General features: G+C 37.7%; 2 protein-coding genes across 3 annotated transcripts in view; one reads left to right on the plus strand and one right to left on the minus strand.

Moving 5' to 3' along the window:
* ELP2 (elongator acetyltransferase complex subunit 2) overlaps positions 1 to 22,992 on the plus strand; it is a 138,538-nt gene that overhangs the window by 98,390 nt on the left and 17,156 nt on the right. The window lies entirely within an intron of this gene.
* The window catches only part of GABBR2 (gamma-aminobutyric acid type B receptor subunit 2), a 455,930-nt gene that overhangs the window by 27,903 nt on the left and 405,035 nt on the right, over positions 1 to 22,992 (minus strand). For both annotated transcript variants that reach the window (XM_030507941.1, XM_030507951.1), the window contains one exon: positions 9,385 to 9,495. In XM_030507941.1, coding sequence (XP_030363801.1) covers positions 9,385 to 9,495 — 111 coding nt within the window. The remainder of the gene's footprint in view (positions 1 to 9,384; positions 9,496 to 22,992) is intronic.

A 22,992-nucleotide genomic window follows, 5' to 3' on the forward strand; every position in this document is an offset into this window, starting at 1 on the left:
GAAGCCACACTTCACCCCGGCCCCATGCCTCTTCCCCTGCCCTTCCCAGTAGCCTAAGAAGTGCAGGAAGAAAAGTAGTGGCTGCTGCAGGTGAAGCATGGGAGGGAGCTGCTCTTGAGGGGTCAAGGTATATGTAGACACCTAGCTGGAGCAGAGAGGGGTCTCAGAGCCATTCAGGTAAGGCAGTTGAGATGGGTAAGCTGTTTATTGAGCTAGGTAGCTTTGTGCCAGAGAACACATCATGCCCTAGTACATTTTGAGAGTTCTCAGGCAACCAAGATGATACTTCCAATAAGGATGGATGCAGGCAGCACTCCTCTGCTGTTGCGTCTGGCACTGCACAGATAGAGCAAGGAATGTACAGACTCCTTTACAGGCCCTGCAGAAGAAAATCGTCCACTGTATTGACCTGGCTGCACCAATGACACCTTTTTTCAGGATACAAACATATTCCTCTCAGACACTCCACCATACCACCAGTTGCCTGTTGTGCACTCCCTGCACTCTTGGTGCTGCAATGCTCTGCTCAGCTGTGCTGCAGATTTACACTTTGCCAACCCCTGTACTGACAAACAGGCTGGTCTGGGCTGAGCTGTTTTGAGGGGTAGGAGGAATGCTTTTGTGTATGCCTAGATCATGTTTTTAAAGGGATGAAACCTTGATTAACTATAGGAAGATTTTTATCTTCTCTTGCTACAGTTAATTATTAATGAGATTTTTAGGGTTGTAGGTCATCCCTCACCCTTCCCTGCTTCTCCCAGTATGAACAGACTTCCTTCCAAAAGCATTATTCTGGGAATACAGCCAACATGCTTAAATGAGGCCAGCATTTATTACAAATAATGGGCATGAATTTATTGCTGAGGCAGTTATAAAGTGATCTAAAATATCAATTATAATGGAAAAAAGATCATTTGAACAGTGATGTGGGGGTTATAGTTTGGCCCATTGTCATTTATAATTGAGAACAGCATGGAAAATGGTTAAGTATCTTCCAAATGAAAGGAAGATATTTATTTATATGATAGCTAAAGAACAGGAGAGGCTCTTGCAGCAAGTGAGTTTCCTCAGAATGATGCACTATAAATCTGAGAGCATTGTTTTTAATTTTTATTAGCATTTTGGGTAAAATGCTTGCCTCAGGAAGAGAGCTCTCCTTTTCTAAAAGTTGCAGCTCATCTTTGGACTCAAACATGGATAAAAGCTGAGAGTTTTCTGCAGCCTCCTGCCAGGACATTGGTGATTGCAGAGGTGCTCCTTTTTTGCCTGCTACAAGTTCCTGCAGGGCTCCATGGGGTTGGTAAGATTTCTCCTTTGAGAAAGAGCTTTCCTGAGGGAATATGACACTTTTCTTTCCCTCCATATGCCCTTCTTATTTTCCCTCTTCCTGAGGCTCAGCCAATCTGCACGAATAAAAGATTCACTTTTACAACAGCAAAAATCCTGAAAATATGTAAAATGGCTTAATTGAGGAATAGGATGCAGATGCTGTTAGTGAAAGGTCCAGATTTCCATGATTCCTTGACAAGTTTTGAATATGAAACTCATGAGCTCCAGCTAGAATCATGGACTCTTAGCACCCCAGTTCAGCTGCTCTTTACTCCTGATACTTAAACTTTAAACATTAATCTTCCTCAGCTATGTAAATCACACTTGTCATTATGCTTGTGGGCACCTATGTCTTGAGATTGCTGTGCAATTTAAGGACTATTTGATATTTAAGGCTGCCTGCTGGGATTTGCAATGCAGCTGTCTCTCTTCCTATTGCTCCTGGAGGGCTAGAACTGGTAAAGGCTTCTCAGAGCGTGTCTACCAGTTTAGGCCCTCCCAAAAATACAGCAGTAGGCATCTTCATTCAAGACAATGATGCTGGTGATGACCATTGCATAGCATCATGTTTGGATCAGAGGGTGCAATTCCAAATTTTGCCTGAGATGTGGTCCCTAGCATCAGAGTAGAGATTGTCCCTTTGGGGATCTCAACCAGACACATTGAGAATGAAACTAGGAAGGCTTCCTACGTTGTTAGTCATTAACTTAAAGCCTTTTTCCATTTTGATCTACTAAATACACACCTTGTTGATGTAGAGAGCATCATAAAATGTTGATTTAGGTTTTCTCTGAAGGTGTGAGCTGTATGGCAAGATTGGTTTACTTCATCTTTGAAGGTAGGCAGCTTCCATTTGACACTACACTGGTTTAGAATATTATCTTTGCAGCAGTTAATATGGTGGGTTTAAACTGTGTTGTCAGTGCACCTAAAAAGGTTGTGAGACAACCATTGTATAAATTTGGGGAAAACAGTATCTGAAGACAACAGGATTATACCACTGTGACTAAAGATAGAAATCTCGTCACTAAGAAAAATCTGCATTTAAGTCTTAGAGGAATAACAGGACTATGGAGAATACAGTATTTGTGTTCACAGAGTTTAACAGGCAAACTTTATTTTTTTTAGATCTTGTACTGATTAAATTGTGATATATTCTGGGAATATAATAGAAATGTTTGTAGCTGAAGTACTGGAAAACATTTAACATTATTTTTCAAAACTTTACTGGCTAGTTAATTTTAAATCTTGTTCACCAGAATTACTGCTAAACACAGTAATGACTGCTTACTGATCCACAACATACATTAATACAATCAAGTGTCTAATTTGCTATTGGGCTGCATAGACTGTAAGATGACAAGCAGGAAATTATTTATCTTCCCATATTCCCTCTTGCCCTGTACTGCCCTTAAACCATTTTGTCTATATGTTTCACTTCTAAGTCATGTCTGCTTATACTTTGAACACGGGTTACAAGCAGTATTAGGAAAGAAAGAAAAAAAAGAAAATTATATTGAGCATATCAAACAAGAGCAGAGAAATACCACAGGAAAAGTCTCCAATTTTGTCAGAAGTCATGCTTGCCAATAACTAGAGGGTATGGTTTTGGAAAGATTATATATTGGATGAGGCTGCAGCTTTGCAGCTAATTACTGTATCGTAGTGGCACTTACTGTGCTTGCTTGCGGGTCATAGCCTTGTTGTGCTGCATTAAAGAATAAAAGAAAGCCTTTACTTCAAAGATCTTATATCTGGGGATTTTATTTGTTGTTGTTTTGGGTTTTAGGGTTTTTTTTGGTTCCTCGCTTTTGTTATTTTTTCTGTCTAGATTAATGGACATTGCCCTTCCTGTCACTCCTTAAAACAAAGGGAGAACTGGACTCTGGCCTGTAAAGACCTCTCAGTCTGAAATAACTGTGAAGATGGAGTTATGGGTTTCCTTACTCATGTTCATTCATCAAATCCAGATCATCACAGACCTAGGCACATTCTTATTTCAGTGAAATAGCTGCAGATTTTTTTCAATGAGAATTTTCAAAACTGAAAAAAAAAACCATTTTGATTTTCAGGTTCTTACTGGAGAATTGGGCAGTAAAAATACTGAGCAGTTTATATTTTTTAATTGCCAGCACACCAAGTAAAGTTAGTTAGCAAACTGAAAGAAAAACTATACCCTTGTAGGTCTCCTATCTTCACAGTCAGTACAATCTGACGTTAAACCATCATCACTTTATCCCTGATCTGGTGTGAGTCAGCTGTGTATTTAGTTCATGTTCACAGAGCTGCTCTGGATAGACAGTACTGAAGGGAAGCTTAATATTTCTATTGAGCATTAGGATAATAGCTAAATATTTCTGAATTGCAAGATATGATATTCAGCTATTGAGTGACGGGCTTTCTTTGTAAAGGTCTTGGCAAAGTCCTTTATGCTGCAGGGCACTTAGTATAGTCCTGGCCAGGGCAAGACGGAAAGGCAGCTGCACAAAGCTATACATGCTAATGTGTCCAGACAAAATTTTCCACATCATACCTCAGCCTCCCAAATCAACAGGTAAATAAAATATTTTCCCTTCTTTCTATTCAGACTGTATTTGACTTTCATCCATGAAAACACTTCTTAGTCATGAAACACATCATAGTAATAAGTTGAAACACATATGCAATTGGTTATTAGAAAATATCCATTTGGAATAGCTCTACCTTTATTCTGGCATAAGATTACCACAGACAACCACAACACCGCAAAATGACAGATCATCTCTGATAAAAATAAGTGTGCTATAATTTAAACCTATTTCTGCTATATAAAAATTGATGCCAAGAGACATGTAAGGGAATACTGCAATATCTGCAATATTTCAAGAACATATTTAAAGTTTCCTTATGGTCATAGTAGGGAAAAAATATCCTACAAAACCATATGCTAACTTATGTTTTGGATGCTAAAACACTGTCAACGTTTTATTAAAGATATATAAATATCTGGTGCCACTATAAACTACCCCCTCTACCATCTCTCCCCCCCGAAAGCTTAACTCTCTTCCTCTCGAATGACTGTAAGATGGGACAGATAGGTTGGTGCTAAACCCACCGAAAATGTGTGTTGGAATAGTGCAGATTAATTGAGAAGGAGGCAGTCCCTTCTTCCGAGTAGTCTTTTCAACCATGAAGGCCACACCTGGAACACCATTCCATTTTGGTCCCCCCTATACAAAAAAGATGTGGACAGACTGGAGAGGGTCCAGAGAAGGGCCTCAAAGATGATCAAAGGACTGGGAAACTGCGATGTGAGGTAAGGCTGAGAGAACTAGGTTTTTTCAGGCTTGAGAAAAACAGGCTTGACACCATGTGCAGTACTTAAAGGGTGACTACAGGGAAGATGGAGACTCTCTTTTTACAAGGAGTCACATGGAAAAGACGAGGTATAATGGGTACAAGTTACTCCTGGGGAGATCCCAGTTGGACACAGAGGAAAATTTTTCACAATGAGAACAACAGCCATTGGAATAATCTCCCCAGGGAAGTGGTGGATTCCCCAGAGTTGGATACTTTCAAGATTTAGCTGGACAGGGTGCTGGGACATCTAGTCTAGGTCATGCTTTGCCAAGAAAGGTTGGATCAGATGAACCTTGAGGTCCCTCCCTTCCAAATTGGGATTCTGTGATTCTATGAAGAGAATTAGGAAAAAATGCAAGTGAAAGTGTTAAAAATCAAAGCTATTATCAGAAAATAATTAGGAATTTTAACATAATCTGGAGACTATTAAATTTTTCTACACATAGAATGTATTAATTAGGTAAAGAAATTAAACAGCAACTGAAAGATGTTTGGGTATGTAAATGATCTGCACTAAACTTTGTAGGTGTAAAGAAGCTTTCCTTACTCAAAAGCTGTTTTGGTTGTGTGGAATTTAAAACAAACAAGCAATAAAATTGGCCAAAGACTAGGCAGAATGTCACGAAAGTTAAACAGGGGAAATTCATAATGATTATGAATTAAAGTTCTAAAATACAGATAGTGGAAAGGGAAGTTAAACATATAGTAGAAAATGAATGGCTAGCTACATTAACAGAATTCATAAAGGTTTCTAAAAATGTATGTGAAAAAAAGGAATCCTAATAATGATTCATTGCTTGGAAGATGACAAATTCAATAGTAATGATGCATGATGAGATATGTTTAATGAGTATTTTTGTCCTATATTTATATAGAGATGGAACAATCCATTCATGTCTTGCCTTGCCAAAGCAGCAATATGCAGCTTATTCCAGCAGTAAGAGAGCTCTTAAAGACCTGGTCAAGACAAGCTATTGTAATAGGAGGGATCCAGTAACTTGCATGCAGAATTTCTAGGGATTGATTTAGAAGTTGTCTGGACTGATGGACTTATTTGTTGATATTTATTGGAATTCTGGCAAAGATCCACTTAAGATATAAAGAGACCATACGAGAAAAGAAAAAGTAGAACATCTTCAGCAATTACAGAGCTATTACGGTAATTTCTATCCTATGCAAATTAATGAAATGGCTGATACATGAACTGAGGCAGCAAATAACAACAACAACCAAAAAAAAGAGTGATATAATTCAATATGCCCTTTTTTTTTTTCCCAATGAGATTGCAAGACTGAATAATCACATTTATGCAGCTTATTTGGATTTCTCAGTAGTGTTTGTCTTAATACTGCTCAGTATTGTTATTTAAAAATAGTATGTCACAAAATCGATAAAACAAATTTAAACTGATTGAAATCTATGTGATAGATCTCAACGTGCAATTAATGAGAACTCATGAAAAGCTACTAATAAAAAAGATCATCTAGTTCCAAACCCCTGCCATGGGCAAGGACACCTCCCACTAGACCACATTGCTCAAAGCCACATCCAGCCGGGCCTTGAACACTGCCGGGAATGGGCCAGCCACAGTTTCTCTGGGCAGCCTGTTCCAGTGTCTCACCACCCTCACAGTACAAAATTTTTTCCTTATATCTAATCTAATACATCAGCAACACAATGAAACTTCCAACATATGGACACCTTGAGTCTAATGTCAAACAAACACATATTAGAAAGAGGGGAATCAAACTGTAGACAAGTCTAGTGTGCGTGGTTAATGAGCAAAGCACTCTCATGGAGTCCAATCCATCCTTAATCTAGTATTGTCCTGGCTGAAATCATAAAAATAATTCATACCCCTCAGAAAGATTTTAGTGCACTAACAATGCACCACTAGCAAGTTTAAGATGGTGTGATTTCTATCATCCTTTGGAATATATGAAATAACTGTAATTTTCAACCATGTCTACATCATCAGAAATCAAAGCTAGACATACGCAACTGATGGTCACCATGTACAAACAGACAGACCTTGAACTTGTAGGTAGCCTTTTAGGAGCTGAACCTGAGATGGAAAAAAAACTGAGTCCTATATGTATGGTGGGACTTGGCCAGGGTCACTAAGACTAATGAAATGACAAAGGCAAGATTTAGAATGGCTGTCTTCCTATTATTCTCTGGTCTCCAGTCTTGGGGAATCTGGATCCAATAACTGAGAAGCCTTCATGCAGTTAGTAAGCATTTCCTCACATCCCTTCAAAGGCAATTGAAGAATCATGAATCTGAATTTTAATGTTTGCTTACTTTAATATAGAAGGAACAGGTGCATCCTGGCAAGTAACGTCTTCTCTTATATTGCCTTGCCTTCTGTGCCCTTTCCCGCCCTTCTGTGCTCTGCTCTACCTTGAGTGACTTATTCACTGTATCAGTGCATTTAAGTCATCAGAATGGACAGTATTGCTTTATATCTTGAAGCCAAAAAAGAAAAGTTCTTTTTTAGATTAATCTGATCTTATTTTCATTTAGAGATGAAAGGTTGCTATAAATAATTGCGGCCTGAGTAAATCATTAAGCCATTCCACCTCAAATATTTCATTGTACCGTAATTAGCAATACTAGCTCTTTTTTATAAAGTATGTGAAGTTAGAGGTAAGTATTTTATTATTACAAAAGGCAGAATTTTGTATTAGCTAAACCCTTATAAAATGATACAGTAACATGAGAGTTTCTGGTTTTGTTCTGAAGGCAAAGTTTGCGAGATGTACAGAAACATCACTGGTGATAAAAAAAACATCGCTGGAGATAAAAAGCATCAATCCTGTTGTCCTTATACAATTCACTGTAGCAATTATTTAAGTGATTCAGAAGAGTATCTTCCTTTTTAATACATATCAATTTCTGTGATAAAAGGGCACTGGAGTAATAAAAAGTGTATATTTCACTGGTGGTTATGAAACCCTGTGTGCCTGAAATAGGTATAGTGAGTAATGGCAAATGGCATTTGCAAACTTAAACAAACTGAGTCACATATCTTGTAGAAAACAGACCGACATACATGACAACCAACCAATCTAGGGCAAAGGCCTAGTGAGAACCAATGCAGCTTGATTACTGTCCAGCACAATTCAAACTTGAAAGAAACTTACAAGGAAATTACCCGAGAATGTGTGGTGGTTTTTTTTTTAAATATATAATGTTATTTTCCCTCTTTAATTTTTAATTGAAAACATTATCAAAGTTATATTTACAAAAAAAAAAAAAGAAAAATCCCCACTGTTTAAATCCTTCAATATTTTTAAAGGAATTTTAATTTTATTTGTTCATTGATACCTCTCTAAGTGAACCAAACATATTTACTTGTTTACTTTTCGAACAGAAATCCCTTGATGCCATGCTACAAGTTGAGATTACTGTGAATCCAGAGCCACTCAGAGCTGCGCAGTAAGACATGCTGAGATGTGGAATCTCTCCTAATTCCTGTTCCCTTTTTGGGGATCAAATATGTACTAGCTCTTGATTTCACAGCCTGCTTGGGCATTCTCTAAAAAATAGGCACCTACACCTAAAATAATTTTGTTTGGGTTTTTTTTCCTTTTTTTAAATGGGAAGGTGGGAAGGCTTCCTTTTGGCTAGTCACTCCAGGATCAGAGCTCTCACCTGGGAACTGGAGACACTCGGTGTTGGTGCCTTCTCTGCCTGAAGGCATTCCCCAGAAGCCCAGTCTGACCACAAACCTACTGACTATTTAGAATTAAAAAAACAAAAATAGTTTTTGTTTCTTAAAAACATCCTCCGTTCCTGTTGAGCTTTGTATTTCATATTTAAAGTTCTTTCAGCCTGAAAAAAAGCAGCATGACTCTGCAGCCCAGCAGAGCAATGATTCAATGTGGAGAGGGAAGACAAGTACTCCAGTCACCTGCAGCTCCCTCTCCCCAGCTTCCCTCAGGGCAGCAACACCAACCACTCTAAGAGGAAGCAGCTGACTCAGTCTTTCACGGGTGTCCTAATGAACAGGCATGCTACAAATACGCAGAACAGATTGAACCCTTCAGGCAGTGTAAACGAATTTTTATCTAGATTTAGGATCCAGATGGGACTCAACTCAAGATAGGTGTTCAGCTGGTCAGTGCTGTAAAAATCAGATGCTTTTAAAACCTTCAGGCTTAGGAACTTTTAATCACTAATAGTCACCATTACAGTGTTTTTATCAAGGTTCAGGATTCCTGGCTCCCAAGGTTTTAGTAATCTTTTGGTGGAGATGGGCCTTGGTGACAAAAGGGCTATTTTGATTCAGGCTCCAAATTAATGTTCTGTCTCCTGCGGCTGTTCCTGGAGGACATTTGAAACTCAAAGAGACAAGCATCTAGAATAACCTAGTCCCATCTTTTTGGAAAACCTAAAAGAATTCACATGATTGGGCTTCTTTAGTTACAAAGTTGATTCATTCATAGACCCATCTTTTTACCATTGCATTTCTTGGTTTGCCATATATCAACAGTATTATCTTTAAGTGCTGTTAATATCTTATTTATTTTGCATATGCATATATCCACATATTACTACCAAATGAACTTTAGGACTGGTCCAATTATAAAAGATGTATTCAAGGAAGTTTTAACTCACTCCCAGCCACCAGGAAAGCAAACATAATTCAGTTCATGCCTATCAGTAAATAGCAGCTTGAAGTCAGTGTTGTGCAAAACAAGCTATGCTTACCATCAGCAGCCCTTTATAAGCATAGACAATCCCAAGCCATATTGTCATGTGGGTGTTTTCGCAGTGCTCCAGGATTGGTCGGATGGAGATATCTCTGCCTGCAGGGTCCGGCTGGAAAAAGAAAAGGTGAAATATTTAGATTCAGATTTCATTTGTATTCACACCTCAGAGGTACTTAAATCTATTATCAGTAGACTGAGGACATGTAGAATACAGAGTGGACAGCTTTAAACTAGTGATGACTGCAGACCCATGAACCTGCAAAGGAATACAGTGAATAGCAAAGATCTGAGGAAACAACTGCAGGATAGCTACCCCCAGGCTGAGGTCACCTTTACTGTAAATCAGAAAGAAAATATCTGAAGTCATTCTGTCTTTAACAATGTCAGTCACATTTATCAACTTTAGGACATCTAATTTTTCTACAAGGCAAACAGCTTGAATGCACAGGCATGAAAATAAATGTACTTAAAGCCATCTGTCCTTTCACCTGAGGTTCTTGTGTCACTGGCAAACGGCTGACAAACAATGTATGAAACACTGCTGTGTTTCAGGTGTTTTTTCACGGATAACCCTGAGCTAAAGCAAAGACCATTTACCATGGAATCTACACCAATAGCTTAGAATAGAGTATAAATCATCAAAAATCTGGGAAAAAAATTGTCCTTTAGAGCGAGTGAACATCTATGAAGAATTTAATACTGCTGGAAGCTTTGCAGCTTTCCATTTATTTTGAAAAGGATATTGTATAGAAGTGCAGAATCAAGAGGACTTGCAGCCTATGAGGACTGTTTGTATGAGAGAGAAGTTATAACAAAGATTCAGAGAAACCTGTAAGAACCACCCCCCTCAAACTGCTTTTTTTACATTTTATGAGAACACAAGGTGCTTCTCGTATGATATACTAACAGATTCTGCAGAATATTCTGCTTGGCTATGTGTGTACCTACAGTCTGTTTTATTTTACAGAAAACACTGAAATACTGAAAGCTGTATTTCCTTTCTACTTTGAAACACTGGACTTCAGCTCAGCGAAGATCAAGCCCGACCTAACTTTCTGTACCCAAGTGGGTACAGCGGGCTTTGCAATTTCCCTTTTTGATGAATAGCATGTGTAAAATGTCTCATACAGAAGTATAATGATTATTATATGAGATGATAAGGAAAAATCATGTTTTCACCAACCGAAATGTAGAATTGTATGTGAAAGGACTTCAGAGAGATCTGAATAATTTCTTAAAGCTTCTTGCTGCCTCTGATGCTGCTACGAATTTTGCTATGGATTTCAGCGGTCACAGCATTAATCTGTAACTCAGTTTCTTTTATTAGACTTTTGTATGTGAGGCATTGCTCCTGACCTCATACCGAGTAAAAAAAATAATGTAACAAATAAGAAGGTAGACGGGGAGTAGGAAAACACAAACAAACTTGTGCAATGCAATGTACAGTCAAAGGATTTGCAATTTTCTTTGAAAACCCTGCAGTAGGCGAGACATTAACATTTAAAACCTTTTCCGATCCTGGACTTCTGTAGAAACCCTGAACAGGAGAATACAGATCTTGAAAAAAGGTGTCCTAAATCAAAACAAGATAAAAACCAAGTAGGTGATATTAACTCTCCCAGAGAGCTTATGACTCCACCACAATGATTGCTGATGTCAAGCAAATAACCATTAGCTGAAGAATTGAAATGACTGCAAAGATTAAGTGGCATCACAACATTTAAGATGCTATGAATGTTTGTCTGGGGATCAGTTGAACTACCTCATTTTTCTTCATCAATGACAAAAGCCCAATGCTAAAATCTAGGCGCACTGAAGGGAAAGTACCCTTTCATGTCAAAGAAGTTACATACAACCTGCTATGTTGAACATAATTTTTGGCTACTATGAGGTAAAGTTCACATGACAAATCATTCAAATACAGCTCTGAATGTGTAGCTGATGTGTCAATAGGACTGTACTACAGAGAAATTCTTCTGAAATTCCAAACTACAAAAAAATTTCAGTTTTGTGCTTTTGTGAAACAATAAAATATATAAATAATGTTGACTTCCACCTGGTTCGATGGACAATGTAATGTGGTTCATTTCCTTCGTCCCTGCATGGAAACCTCCACTCACGCTCCACCACTTTTAACCACTGTAAGTAACTGGAATTATTCCTTATTTTGAAAAACGTTACTGAAATGAGAACTCCTATTTGGTCAGTGGCAGATAATATTTTTATTTTCACTACGTGGTTATTCTCTAATGCAAATTTGCTTCAAAATTGGAAAACTTATATCCATTTACTACGCAAAACTGAAAGACCTGGCCAGAAAAATAATGAAATGGAAAACATGTTTTCAAATATTGTTAGAGAGAAAGAAGTTGCATCTTATCCTATAGTAGGAAAGTTGCCAGATTTTATTAGGCAATGATATTTTAAAAAATTATGTTAATTAAAAGAGTGCGTTCAGATTTCATATCCTGTGAAATGCCTAGGGGGAGTAAGAAAAGAGAGAATACTGATTGCAGCATCAGCAAAAGTGTACATGGGATAGCAGTTCTTCCAAAGCACTTTCCAGGTCTGCAAGGTGGTAGTATTTTAAACAAAAACTTGCTGAGGTCTTGTGCATGTGGAGTTAAGCGTTGGTAGGTAGCAATAATTTTACAGTGAACTGATTTTGCTGATTACTTACTGCTACTGCAAAATGACATTCCTGTTTTACTGCTTTTAATTTGCCATTCTGTTTCTTCACTGATTTTGCATGAATTAACTAATCATAGCAAAAAGCTGGGTTAAAAAAGTATGATATTTTCTGATGTCAAAAGAATTTTTAAAAACTCTACAATTACAGCTGAATGGAGCACTTCACTGACCTCTCTAATCATCCACCATTTGTGCACTTTGTTATTGCTTTAGAGAGGATGACAACATAAATGCTACCAGTGATTATATATGTACTGGAAATTTGCCCTTTCCTTTTATAGAAAACAATCTAAATGCCCTTCAGATGTCATTCTTAAAAGCCTGAAGACCTCCTATCTTGTGATGAGGCTGAAGCTTTCCTACCTCTTCTGAAACCTAATAGGGTTTCTGACATTGACATAAATTTCCGGAGTATTTTCAGCAGTTGAACATAAACAGTTTAATCTGTTCACTTCATACAAGAGTTGTGTATCATCACCTGTAAAATGCTTATTTTACATTAGATCTGCTAGGTCTAGAAAGCAACCCAAACCGGTAAACAGATTTCCTACAGAATGTTTATATCCATTCTCTGTGCATGTTCAAATTATTATTAGTAAATTCTGTACTTTTGTTGCCTTTTCATTTTCTTTGCTCTTCAGTCTGCTTGAGGGCTGGCAGAAACTCATCATAATAGGTGAGCGATGGCTTAGGCGGGTACTCCAGAGGGAGGACTGAAGCTTAAAACCACCTGGAACCAGCAGCGAAATTTGCAGGAGGGACCCTGGCAGGGGCAATGACAGAGACTGCCAAATGCCTCCTGCCTTCCTACACATCCTCAAAATAACTAGGGAGCAATGAGACTCTTGTTTTCTTCACATATCTGTGGATTGCAGTACAAAACTACAGGCTGGTTTAAGCTGCTTTTGAAAGTGGCCTGTGTGAGGGAAGCAGAAAGTCAGTGCTTCAACTGCAAGTGCAGTTTTCCTGAACAATTATCTCCAATGCCTTTAAGGATCTGGCTCTGCTTGAGGAAACAAAAGTATGCAGTGTAATGGACAGCTTTCCTTGTCTCAGGCTAAGGTGTAAGAAGATAGAGCAAACCACCCTGAGGCACCTGTGCCTTCTGGGCATGATGTTACTTGATCCATATATGCCAGCTCTTATCTCCATTTTTTCATCTATAACTATGATATCTTAGTGGCTATTATACCAGGCAAAATACCTCTGGAAAAGACCCCATGCAGTGGGGAGATATTTATATGAGGATTAATTTATCACCGACTTATTTTGTGTCTTTAGTGTCATTCCTTCTTTATAGCTCCACATAGGTCTTAAAAGGAGAAAAGATCTATGTTCCATTTCATCCAGCAAATCACAGCATCATTAGGGTTGGAAGGGACCTCTGGAGATCATCTAGTCCAACCACCCCCAAAAACTGTGAAGAACAGACTGGACCACCACACAGTACCCAGAAGACCTTGACCTTCCTAAGGTACTACTTCTACATGGTCACCTCTTCAGGTCCGATTGTTGGTATATTAGATGATCCTTATTTATGGAGTTGCGGTGCTGCTGTGTAACACAGCTTATAGGTGGGAAAACTCCGCAAGCTTTCCGAGAAACATTGCAGCAGATTTCCAGTGTGACATTTTGCCATTTCTGCAGCTGCAGTTTCATAAGTGAGAAAATCAGAACATCAGGCCTCAGCCTTTTCCAAAGATGGATATGAAACATAAGATAAATAGCTGCAGCTTCTGTTTACTAGGTTTAAAATAAACTGTACGGTTCCCATAGTACAGAAAATACAGGATCTTCAGTCACACTGTTAAAATGGTCTTCGTATGCCATCCCACTCTCTGTTTTATCTTCTTTTTAAATGGCTTCCATCTAACTGGCATAATGACTGTATACTATTGCTAGTCTTCAGCATGAATTAGACATCTCTGACATTTTCAGTTCGACACATTTAACAGTCATATGGAGCTCCAATGTGATTTCTTATTTGAAAACCCAGACTTTGCTAAATTAGAAGATCATCCTTACTTCTTTTTAAATTCACACCCCCCTAAGGATAAATATAGTTTGTTTATACTATAAATTCTGTAAAGGTGTTCTACAAAAAGATTTAAACAATTTCCACATGCACTCTGTTGTAGCCAGGCTACCAATTTCTGATGGAAAGAGAAAAAGAAGGATCAGAGGCTGTCTACTTTTCAATTACTTAATAATTTGAGGGTATTTCTAGAGAACAACAACTGTGATATGAAGAAGAGATTTGCCAGGAAAAGCATCCTTTCGTTCCATATATTTTTTACTTTGTGTATTCATACCTTCCATGAATGCAAAATAGCAAATGCAATACTATGCCACAGTAGATCACTTAGAATGTCTTCCAATTAAAAATTTGGTAGACAACCTAGAATAAGACATTGTTTGTCTTTGTTCAGCTCTGAGCTCGGGTTCAGATACATTATGAATCACATTGTATGTTATATAGTAGCTCAACCAAGTACAAAACTGTTCCTGGATTCTAGCAGTCCAGTGACCAATTTAATTTCTCTTCAAGATTAATTGAGAAGTTTGGTCACTTCTGTAATACTCTAATGATTCAGGACAGTGATTGATTCAAAGACTTTTTCTTCATGTATTTTTCTTCAATTCAAAGTCATGGGACAATATGATCATGGAACAGAAAATCAGCTTTCAATAGCTGAGCACAGTACTATTTCATACAATAAGGGCTGGTTTCCAGTATAGGAATGCAGGATTCTGTTACTAAAAATCCGGCCTTCAACTAAAACACTGTCCTCACACCTGGCTGCTCCATGACTGCTGCAAGAGAAATCAGAAACATAAAACTTCTGACTTCATGAGAAGATAAGGATGAGGTTCTAAGCAACCACAACATGCATTGCACCCAGTATGCATGCTTGATGCTCTCTCATGCGGGTCCAAAGGAGAAAATTATTTTAGACTTGAAGTTAGATATGTTTTTTTCAAATTGATTAAATAATGTTATTTATATTTGTAAAAACATTTACAGTTGATGACTGTCAATACGTAACTGCAGTAAGATAGCATGCTATATCAGTTTCCACCTGAATAGAAAACTATCGTAAGGATCAAAATTCTAGGAATGTCACTTTTAATTCTTTATTTTTCCATAATCTGAGGTGGAAGACAAAATTTTATTTCATGAAATGGTTACAGCTGCTTCAGCTCCTAATCTGTGGATTTGTACCAGAACAATGGATTAATGCTCATGGCATTATCAGAAAGGGAGCTGTTACTTCATTTCTCATTTCATTGCCTAGGAAGACTGACAGGAATTCAGCCTATTGTGCCTTACTTCTTTGAGTTAGAAAAAACATCTTTCTTTCCGGTAACTATGATCACAAAAAAAGTCTCACTCCAGTTTTTATTGCTCCAGAGCTAGACCCAGTGTTTATACAGTAAATGTCTAATTAGAAGTTAGAATTAGGAATTTCTTAAACTCTAATTATATTTATAATTTTAAATTGAAATTTACTGCAAAATATGTTGAAGAAAACTTTATTTGAAATTTTTTTTTGTTTGGAAAAGGATCTATTTCATTAAATTTAATAACTTGAAATCACATTTAAAATCAGGCTTGTAATTTTTTATGATATTATGATAAATAACTGCAAAGTTATTTAAAATGAAAATGTGTGATTTTTAGGTTGTGACTAACTTTTAAAACAGTATTTATTTATATTAGTTTTAGAGATTAAAGATAAATTACTGGCATTTCAAATGTATGCAAAACAAAAAGCAAAAGTTGCTATGTTTTGTGATAGTTTTAGAAACCTTAATTTTACCTTAGAGATGATTCTGGCGACTTCAAATATGTTAATGAATGAGGCTAAGGATTTTATGTTTCCAGTGGTTCCATGGTGGTGACGAGTACTGCAGCAATGCAGTATAGCAGTATTATTTTAAACTATAAGCCCAGGTGGGAATTAGGTGGGATAGCAGTCAGCCTTGGGAACAGCATGCCCCGAACAGGAGTGTGAAGTTCAGCAAACACTATGCACTCAACAGAAGTGGCTCGGTGGGGTCCTCCAGAGGAGGATTTGCACAGAGCTGCAGTATGACCTGATACAGGATGCAAGGTTTCTCACATAGATCTCCATATACACCCCTTTCCCCTGTGATGTGAAGGATATTTTTAAGTTACCCAGGGTGATTACAGTTTCAGTTGTTTTTTGTTGTAATGAAATTCAGCTTTCCACACCACCTCAGTCAATGGACACTTCAAAACGTAAACTCTTCCAGCAGTTCAGAAGAAATCCTGTTCATATTGTAACTCCTAAAAAATCTTCATTCCAAGCAGTATTTTATCATAGCATACTTATGGGACAGTAATTCTGTAATGGTTGCCTAGCTAGAAATCATTGCACAATGAAATAACATTTGACTGAATACCAACCTGTATATGCCTATTCTTCATCTGATCACCTTTTTTCAGTCTGTTTTTCTAATACATGAAAAAGATGTGCCATATAAGCCAAGGAAAAAAGTACTAAGACATTTGGGGGCTTCAAAGATGTTAATGTAGTTATTTTATATCGCCCAGTTGCTGCAAATACAGAATCCAACTTTACAAGTGGACGAGAGTGAAGACAGAAAAAAAAAGAAAACACGTTAGAGAAAATCACCGTAATTCTTGACAATACAGTCACAGTGCTAGTCACACTGTAATCTCTTTAAAACAAACCTACTTTCTATCTCCCCATCTGTCTCTTGTACAACTAATTCCATAAAGCAGTAAGCATAAATACTGTAAGTTAGTGTGATTTAAAGATGATAAAATGGAAGAAGACCTATTTATAAGCTCTTGTATTTTGATTATGTCCATACACTGAGTCATAAGGAAAATCTCTCAGCAGCATTATTTACAGCATCACTTAACTTAATGATTTTTTATTGTTGTGGTGCTTCATTTTTGTTTAAATGAAACAGTTTTTTGAGACCCAAAAGGTTTCCAGAGATTTGTTGATATTTTTATTAATATCATTGCCTAACTCAAGCAGTTTCATTTATTTGCATTAATAGAAAATGCAAAATAATAGATTAGACCAAGTAAAGAAACCCCTGTGATTCCTGTAAACAAATACAGATGAGCAAAGAAAGGAAAAAGGCAAAATTCTCTTGCATCATGGAGCGTTTCAAACAACTGTGACTAAGTCTTCCCACTCTGCACCCAGCAATCTCCCCAGTAGAAATTTTACATTGTATTATTTCCTCAGAGAATGTTGCCCCAATTACATATATAAGGACTGGCTAATGAAATGTTTCTGTGTACGTGCATGGAGGCAGCGGGACAAGTGTTAAAAAGATTTAATAAATCATTCTTGGCAGTAAACGTGTTTTCTTGGAAGGGAAGGCAAAAGGCCAAGATACGTGAGAAAAGCAGATTAGAGGAATGAAGACCTTTGTTACTACGCAGACCCTCCTGCACTGCACAGAATCTTCCAGAAATGTGCACATCCTGGTATCAGCATCACAAGCTGAGGAAGATTATTTTGGTCTCCTTTCCTGTGAAGCTGTCCGGAATCGTGGCTGACAAGCAGGACTTGCAGCTTCTTTTATTTGCCTCCTACACTGGAGGCCATGCAGCCACTCTTGTTGGTGGCTGGAGCAATTCAATACCTCCTTGCTTATGGTAACGGAAACAGACAGCATTAATGTGGAAGTACGGCAAGTATATAAAGGAGAACATTAGAGCAAAAATGCAGAAGACAGCCAAAGACAAACTGTAAGGGTTGCCCCAACAGGAACCAAGGCAGAGGCTCTTTTTGCAGCTAATATGCTAGTGAGTAGGCTTTGACTTGTAAGCAAGGATACGACTTACCGTTCTTTCTCTGGCCCTTAGAGAAATAGGATTTAGCACTTTTCCTGTAAATAAGTCAGGCTTGCACCAAGCAGCTAACAGAATCTATCATCCGTTGCTCCTCCCAATAAGAAAAATCTCTCAGGTCCCCAGTTCTGCCCAGCTATTTGGGACAAGAAGGGAAACAATCTCACCTCTTACATTTGTGTTTAGTGCTGTAATTCTTCTGATTTATGGATTCTGACAATATTTATTACTATGCCCATTTGCATTGCAGTGACAACAACAAATAGACACTGTGTTCTTGCCGAAAGTGAAAAATCCATTCCCTAAGAGGATTTAAAACACACATATAAGGTGTGATAGAATAAAGAAACATAAAATAGGGTTGTATGACACTTTCAGAGGCAAATATCAGTTGGGACCACTGTCCCCTTATGCAGGCACTGGCAAATGAATATATTCCTGGCTGTGGCAAATAAAAAGGATTACTTCTCAACATGAACAACATTTTAATTTCCTCACCTATTCTTTTATACTCTCCAAAATGATATGATAGTCCATCATCCCACTAGTGGATGATTTTGCTGATATTTTTATGAATGCACTAAGACATAATTCAGAAATTATAGTATTAAGTGGAGGCCTTTCCTTTGTTTTCAAAAATTTTGATCAAATCTTTAATTCATAAATGCTAAGACTAGCTTAAGCATATTCTCATAATTACACCACAACAGTTGTAGCAGAAGCACTCACATTTCCTCCAAAGTCTTTCTAGAATTAGGTGATTCAACTTCATCATCACAATAATTGCTCTGTCTAAAATCAACTCCCAATTTGTTGTGGACAGTCAAATGTAAGGTGCATCTTGATATATGAAAGTACATGAAAGATTTGTCTCATAAGAATTTTGAATATTTTATCTCCCACCCTGCAACAGTAGCAATGTCTCAGATTGTTGTGGTTTGAGCCCAGCCGGTACCTCAGAACCACGAAGCCGCTCGCTCACTCCCCTCCTGGAGGGATGGGGAGGAGAATCGGAAGAATGTAACTCCCACGGGTTGAGATAAGAGCAGTCCCGCAACTAAGGTATAACACAAAACCACTACTGCTACCACCAATGATAATAATGATTAGTGAAATAACAAGGGGAGAGGATACAATTGCTCACCACCCACCGACCGATACCCAGCCCGACCCGAGCAGCGATCTGGGCCTTCCGGGTAACTCCCCCCGGTTTATATACTGGGCATGATGTGCTGTGGTATGGAATACCCCTTTGGCCAGTTTGGGTCAGGTGTCCTGTCTCTGTTTCCTCCTGGCTTCCTCTCCTCCCTGGCAAAGCATGAGACTGAGAAAGTCCTTGGTCAGAGTAAACATTACTTGGCAACAACTAAAACCATCAGTGTTATCAGCGTTGTTCCCAGGCTGAAAGTTAAAAAACACAGCACTGCACCAGCTACTAAGAAGGAGAAAAATGACTGCTATAGCTGAACCCAGGACACAGATATAAGCATTTTTACATACCATCATCCAAAAACTGAATGGATGAATAAATCAATAAAGGTCAGGTCAACAGAAATATTTTGATTACTTCAAAATATTTAATTTGGTTTTGAACTTTTAAAACTGTTAACTTTATTTGATATAACCTAACTCCATTTTGAAAAGAAAGGTCATTTTGAATTAAAAAGAGATGTTCTTTAGTTAACAAAGGTCAACAAGAACATTTTAGCACTTTTCTTCCAAAATAATTCTGCATGGGGAAGCTCACTGAGACTGTCTTTTTCTTACAAGTAAATAAATCTGAAGACTACTCAATGTTTTCTGAGAAAAATATCTCAATACCTAAATTAAGGAATATTATCAGCAGCAAGATTGTAAATCAATGGTCTTGACAGATTACTTCTGAAGATTCACGCTCGGATCAGGTATAACTGATCCTATACTAGAGCAGAGTGACACCAGCGAATGAACCACACATCTTTACAGCTTTTACTGGCATAATTTTGCCAGCAAAGCCTACAGACTGACGGCAAGTATAGGTGACTAAAGGTATACAAAGTATTCCTTCATCTTTGGTAGAGTTCTGCTTCAGCTGTGAAAGATGTAGCACTCAGTGAACTAAAATTACTCTTGGAATCTTAAATAGATGACTTTCCTGCCATAGGAATCTGAAATGAGGCTTAGGATTCCACAGTTATATTTGCATTACAGTTGAATGAGACTGTTTTGATAATTGTCTCATCTTCAGCAAAACACAGGATGTAGATTTCTCTCACATTAACTCCAGTTTGAAATGTAACAACACTTTCAGAAAAAAAAATTTAGCATTGATGAACCTATATAATTCTCACTGAGTCAATTCTGTGGACTGCAAAAAAATTGGCCCTCATTTTGCTCCTTATTTCTAAAGTGAATTTACTGTCAGGTTCCTTTACTCCTTACTATGCTTTGCCTAATGAATTGAAAGGCTATGTAACAAAATTTTGTTGGTATTTACAGATTTTGGCCCAATAAACTCTTAATGTAGTCCTTGATAAGCTAAATATTGAGCTCCTAGTACTTTTTTACTATTGACATGTTTTATGTTTCTTTAAAAAAATCTTACTTCTCTTCACTGGGCTATTGGACTAGCAAGTTTCCTTAATTCTGAAGAGTGGAACAGAGTACACTGTGCTGGTCATGGTTGCCCTGGAGCCATACCCAGGATTAATAGCACTGTAACACCCAAGGTTAAGTTAGATCAAAGTGTATGTATGAAACCTGAAATGCCATAAAATTTCTCGATTTCCCTTTTCTCTAAAAGCTATAGAAAAGAAAATAGATAATTTTGAAATCTTATTCACGAAGTATTTCTTCTGATTTCATAGGAATAGTTGACATGAGTAAGAACCACTCATAGTTGCACTAAGCTACCTTGGAAGTTACATGCCCCCAAAACACAAAAAGAATAGCAGTTACAGAAATTTTTGATTTTTCCATTACGTCTTTCTTCTACAAATAGCTATTTCAGTGTTGCCACTTCTATTGACGTTATTCAGAGCAAAGCAGGTAGTCATGGGAATTTATTCTTTCTCTCAGTTCAGTAAAACTTTTATGCAACATTTTTTCTTAAATAATTTATTTTCTTTCAGCATCTGTCAGGTCAGATTTCATTTAACACAAGTCTACCACACACTTTAAATGTTGCAGGTCCTTTGCTCTGGTATACAACAGAAGAATTTCCAGTTGATAAGAAAGCAAGCCAATATGAAACTAAACCTAGCAACCATAAAATCAATTTTATATTTCCATAGAACTGCTTTTTACATTGTAAGCTGTGTATCATATAGTTGATTTTCTTGGCTTTTGAAGCATGTGCTTGATATATATGTAGTACAAGCAAATAACTCTGAACCTACTCTACCTATCTTCTTGGCAAAAGTAGTACATTTGCTTATTTATAAGATTATGTTTCAGTGAATTCTTATATTAAAGGATCTGGAAGAGATAAATTGCTTATTTTCAAACCAAAGATTTATAGGAAGCATTGACCTGTAACCATTCTCTGATGTATTTTTGCATTTTTTTCTATAACTAAATATACAATGCGTATCTATAACTACATGTTTTTTCTCTTATCACATGAACTTTAAGTTGTCTTGGTACATACAGATGATCTTACCTACAAGCATCTTCCCAGTACAGATGTGTCAGGCATCAGTATGTTTCAGGAAACAGGATTGTTTCAGGATCTAAGTACTGGTAGCAAAGTTTGTAACCTTTGTAACCATTGAAGTTATTTCTGAAGTGCTTACACTGTCCTCTGAATCTATATTCATCCTTTTTTTCAATATGGTGTACTTAGGGATTCCTCCCATTATTTTTTTAGGAATGCCTATTACATAATTTTATTTTAGCAGGTGAGCATGTGTAAGTCTTCTATGGTACTTCTAAAGAGGACATGAAAGCCCTCAAGAACTCCTTCTCAGCACAGCCCCCCCCAGCTTACATTTACACCCAAGTTTTCATTTCTGAGATCAAGGCACTGAAAAGAAACAGTAAATGGATTGGTGCCTTTGTTCTTGATACCATTTTCACTGCTCACTGAAAGACAGCCAGAGGAAAGATAAGCACAGGTTGACAGGCAATATCAGCACGAGGGCAGGAAAGGCAGCTATTTCTGAACAGTGCAGTTGGTGTCAGCAAGGTTTGTCTGACCTGGTATTCACCTCCTTTTTGGTACCCACTGACAGCCACTAATCTGTCACACATTTCAGGACAAACTTCTGTTTGAGCTACCAGAGCAGTAGACAAGACTTTGGGAGAGGCAGAAGTTGCAGCCTTCTGGCACTTAGCACTGGACTGTGTGCTGTAGTGCTAGAGGACTTCCTTGGAGCAGGGCCAGCCTAAGTAGCTGGGTAAGATTGAGCGGCAGCAGTATGACCCCAGGAAATCTCAGTTTTGCCAATGTGCTTTAAGAAGCTAAGGAAAATGCAGAATGTTCTGCCACAGAGCTCTTAGTTGATCTTATCTAAAATAAACCCACACTCTTCAGGATCTTTAGAGCAGCTATGGCAAGAGCCAATGGATCCAGCTTGGCAAGGTAAACAGCTTCTCTGCTAGAAGCAGCTTCCCTTACCAATGAGAAACTGAAGCTTGAGCTTGTGATCACAACTTTTCTGAAGCTTGAAAAAGTGCCAGTGGTGACAATTCTTCATCATTTTATTATCTATACAGCAGAGCAGACTTTCGGTAAATTAATCAGAATATGAAATAAGAGTGTCACAAAAACATCAAGGATAGAAATAAAGCCTGGGAGAAATTATGAGATCTGATGGAACAAGGGAAATATTGAAAACTTAAGAAAATTGAAGCATCAGAGCATTTTGTTTCAAGAAGACTGTGGGGAAGAAATGAAGCCATGGTGGAAATGTTCCCTTTTGCCTGCCAGACTAAGAAGAAAGGGAGGAAGGAGCTAAACCAGAAAGAGGCTGGGTTCACATGCTCCTCCTGAATAGCATCTCCTTCTGCCACTGTCTGCAACAGATAGTGGAGTATGATCTGACTCAGCATCAATCCTATACACAGTCCCCC

This window comes from Strigops habroptila, chromosome 1 (genome assembly GCF_004027225.2).
Source record: "Strigops habroptila isolate Jane chromosome 1, bStrHab1.2.pri, whole genome shotgun sequence".
NCBI classification, from domain to species: domain Eukaryota; kingdom Metazoa; phylum Chordata; class Aves; order Psittaciformes; family Psittacidae; genus Strigops; species Strigops habroptila.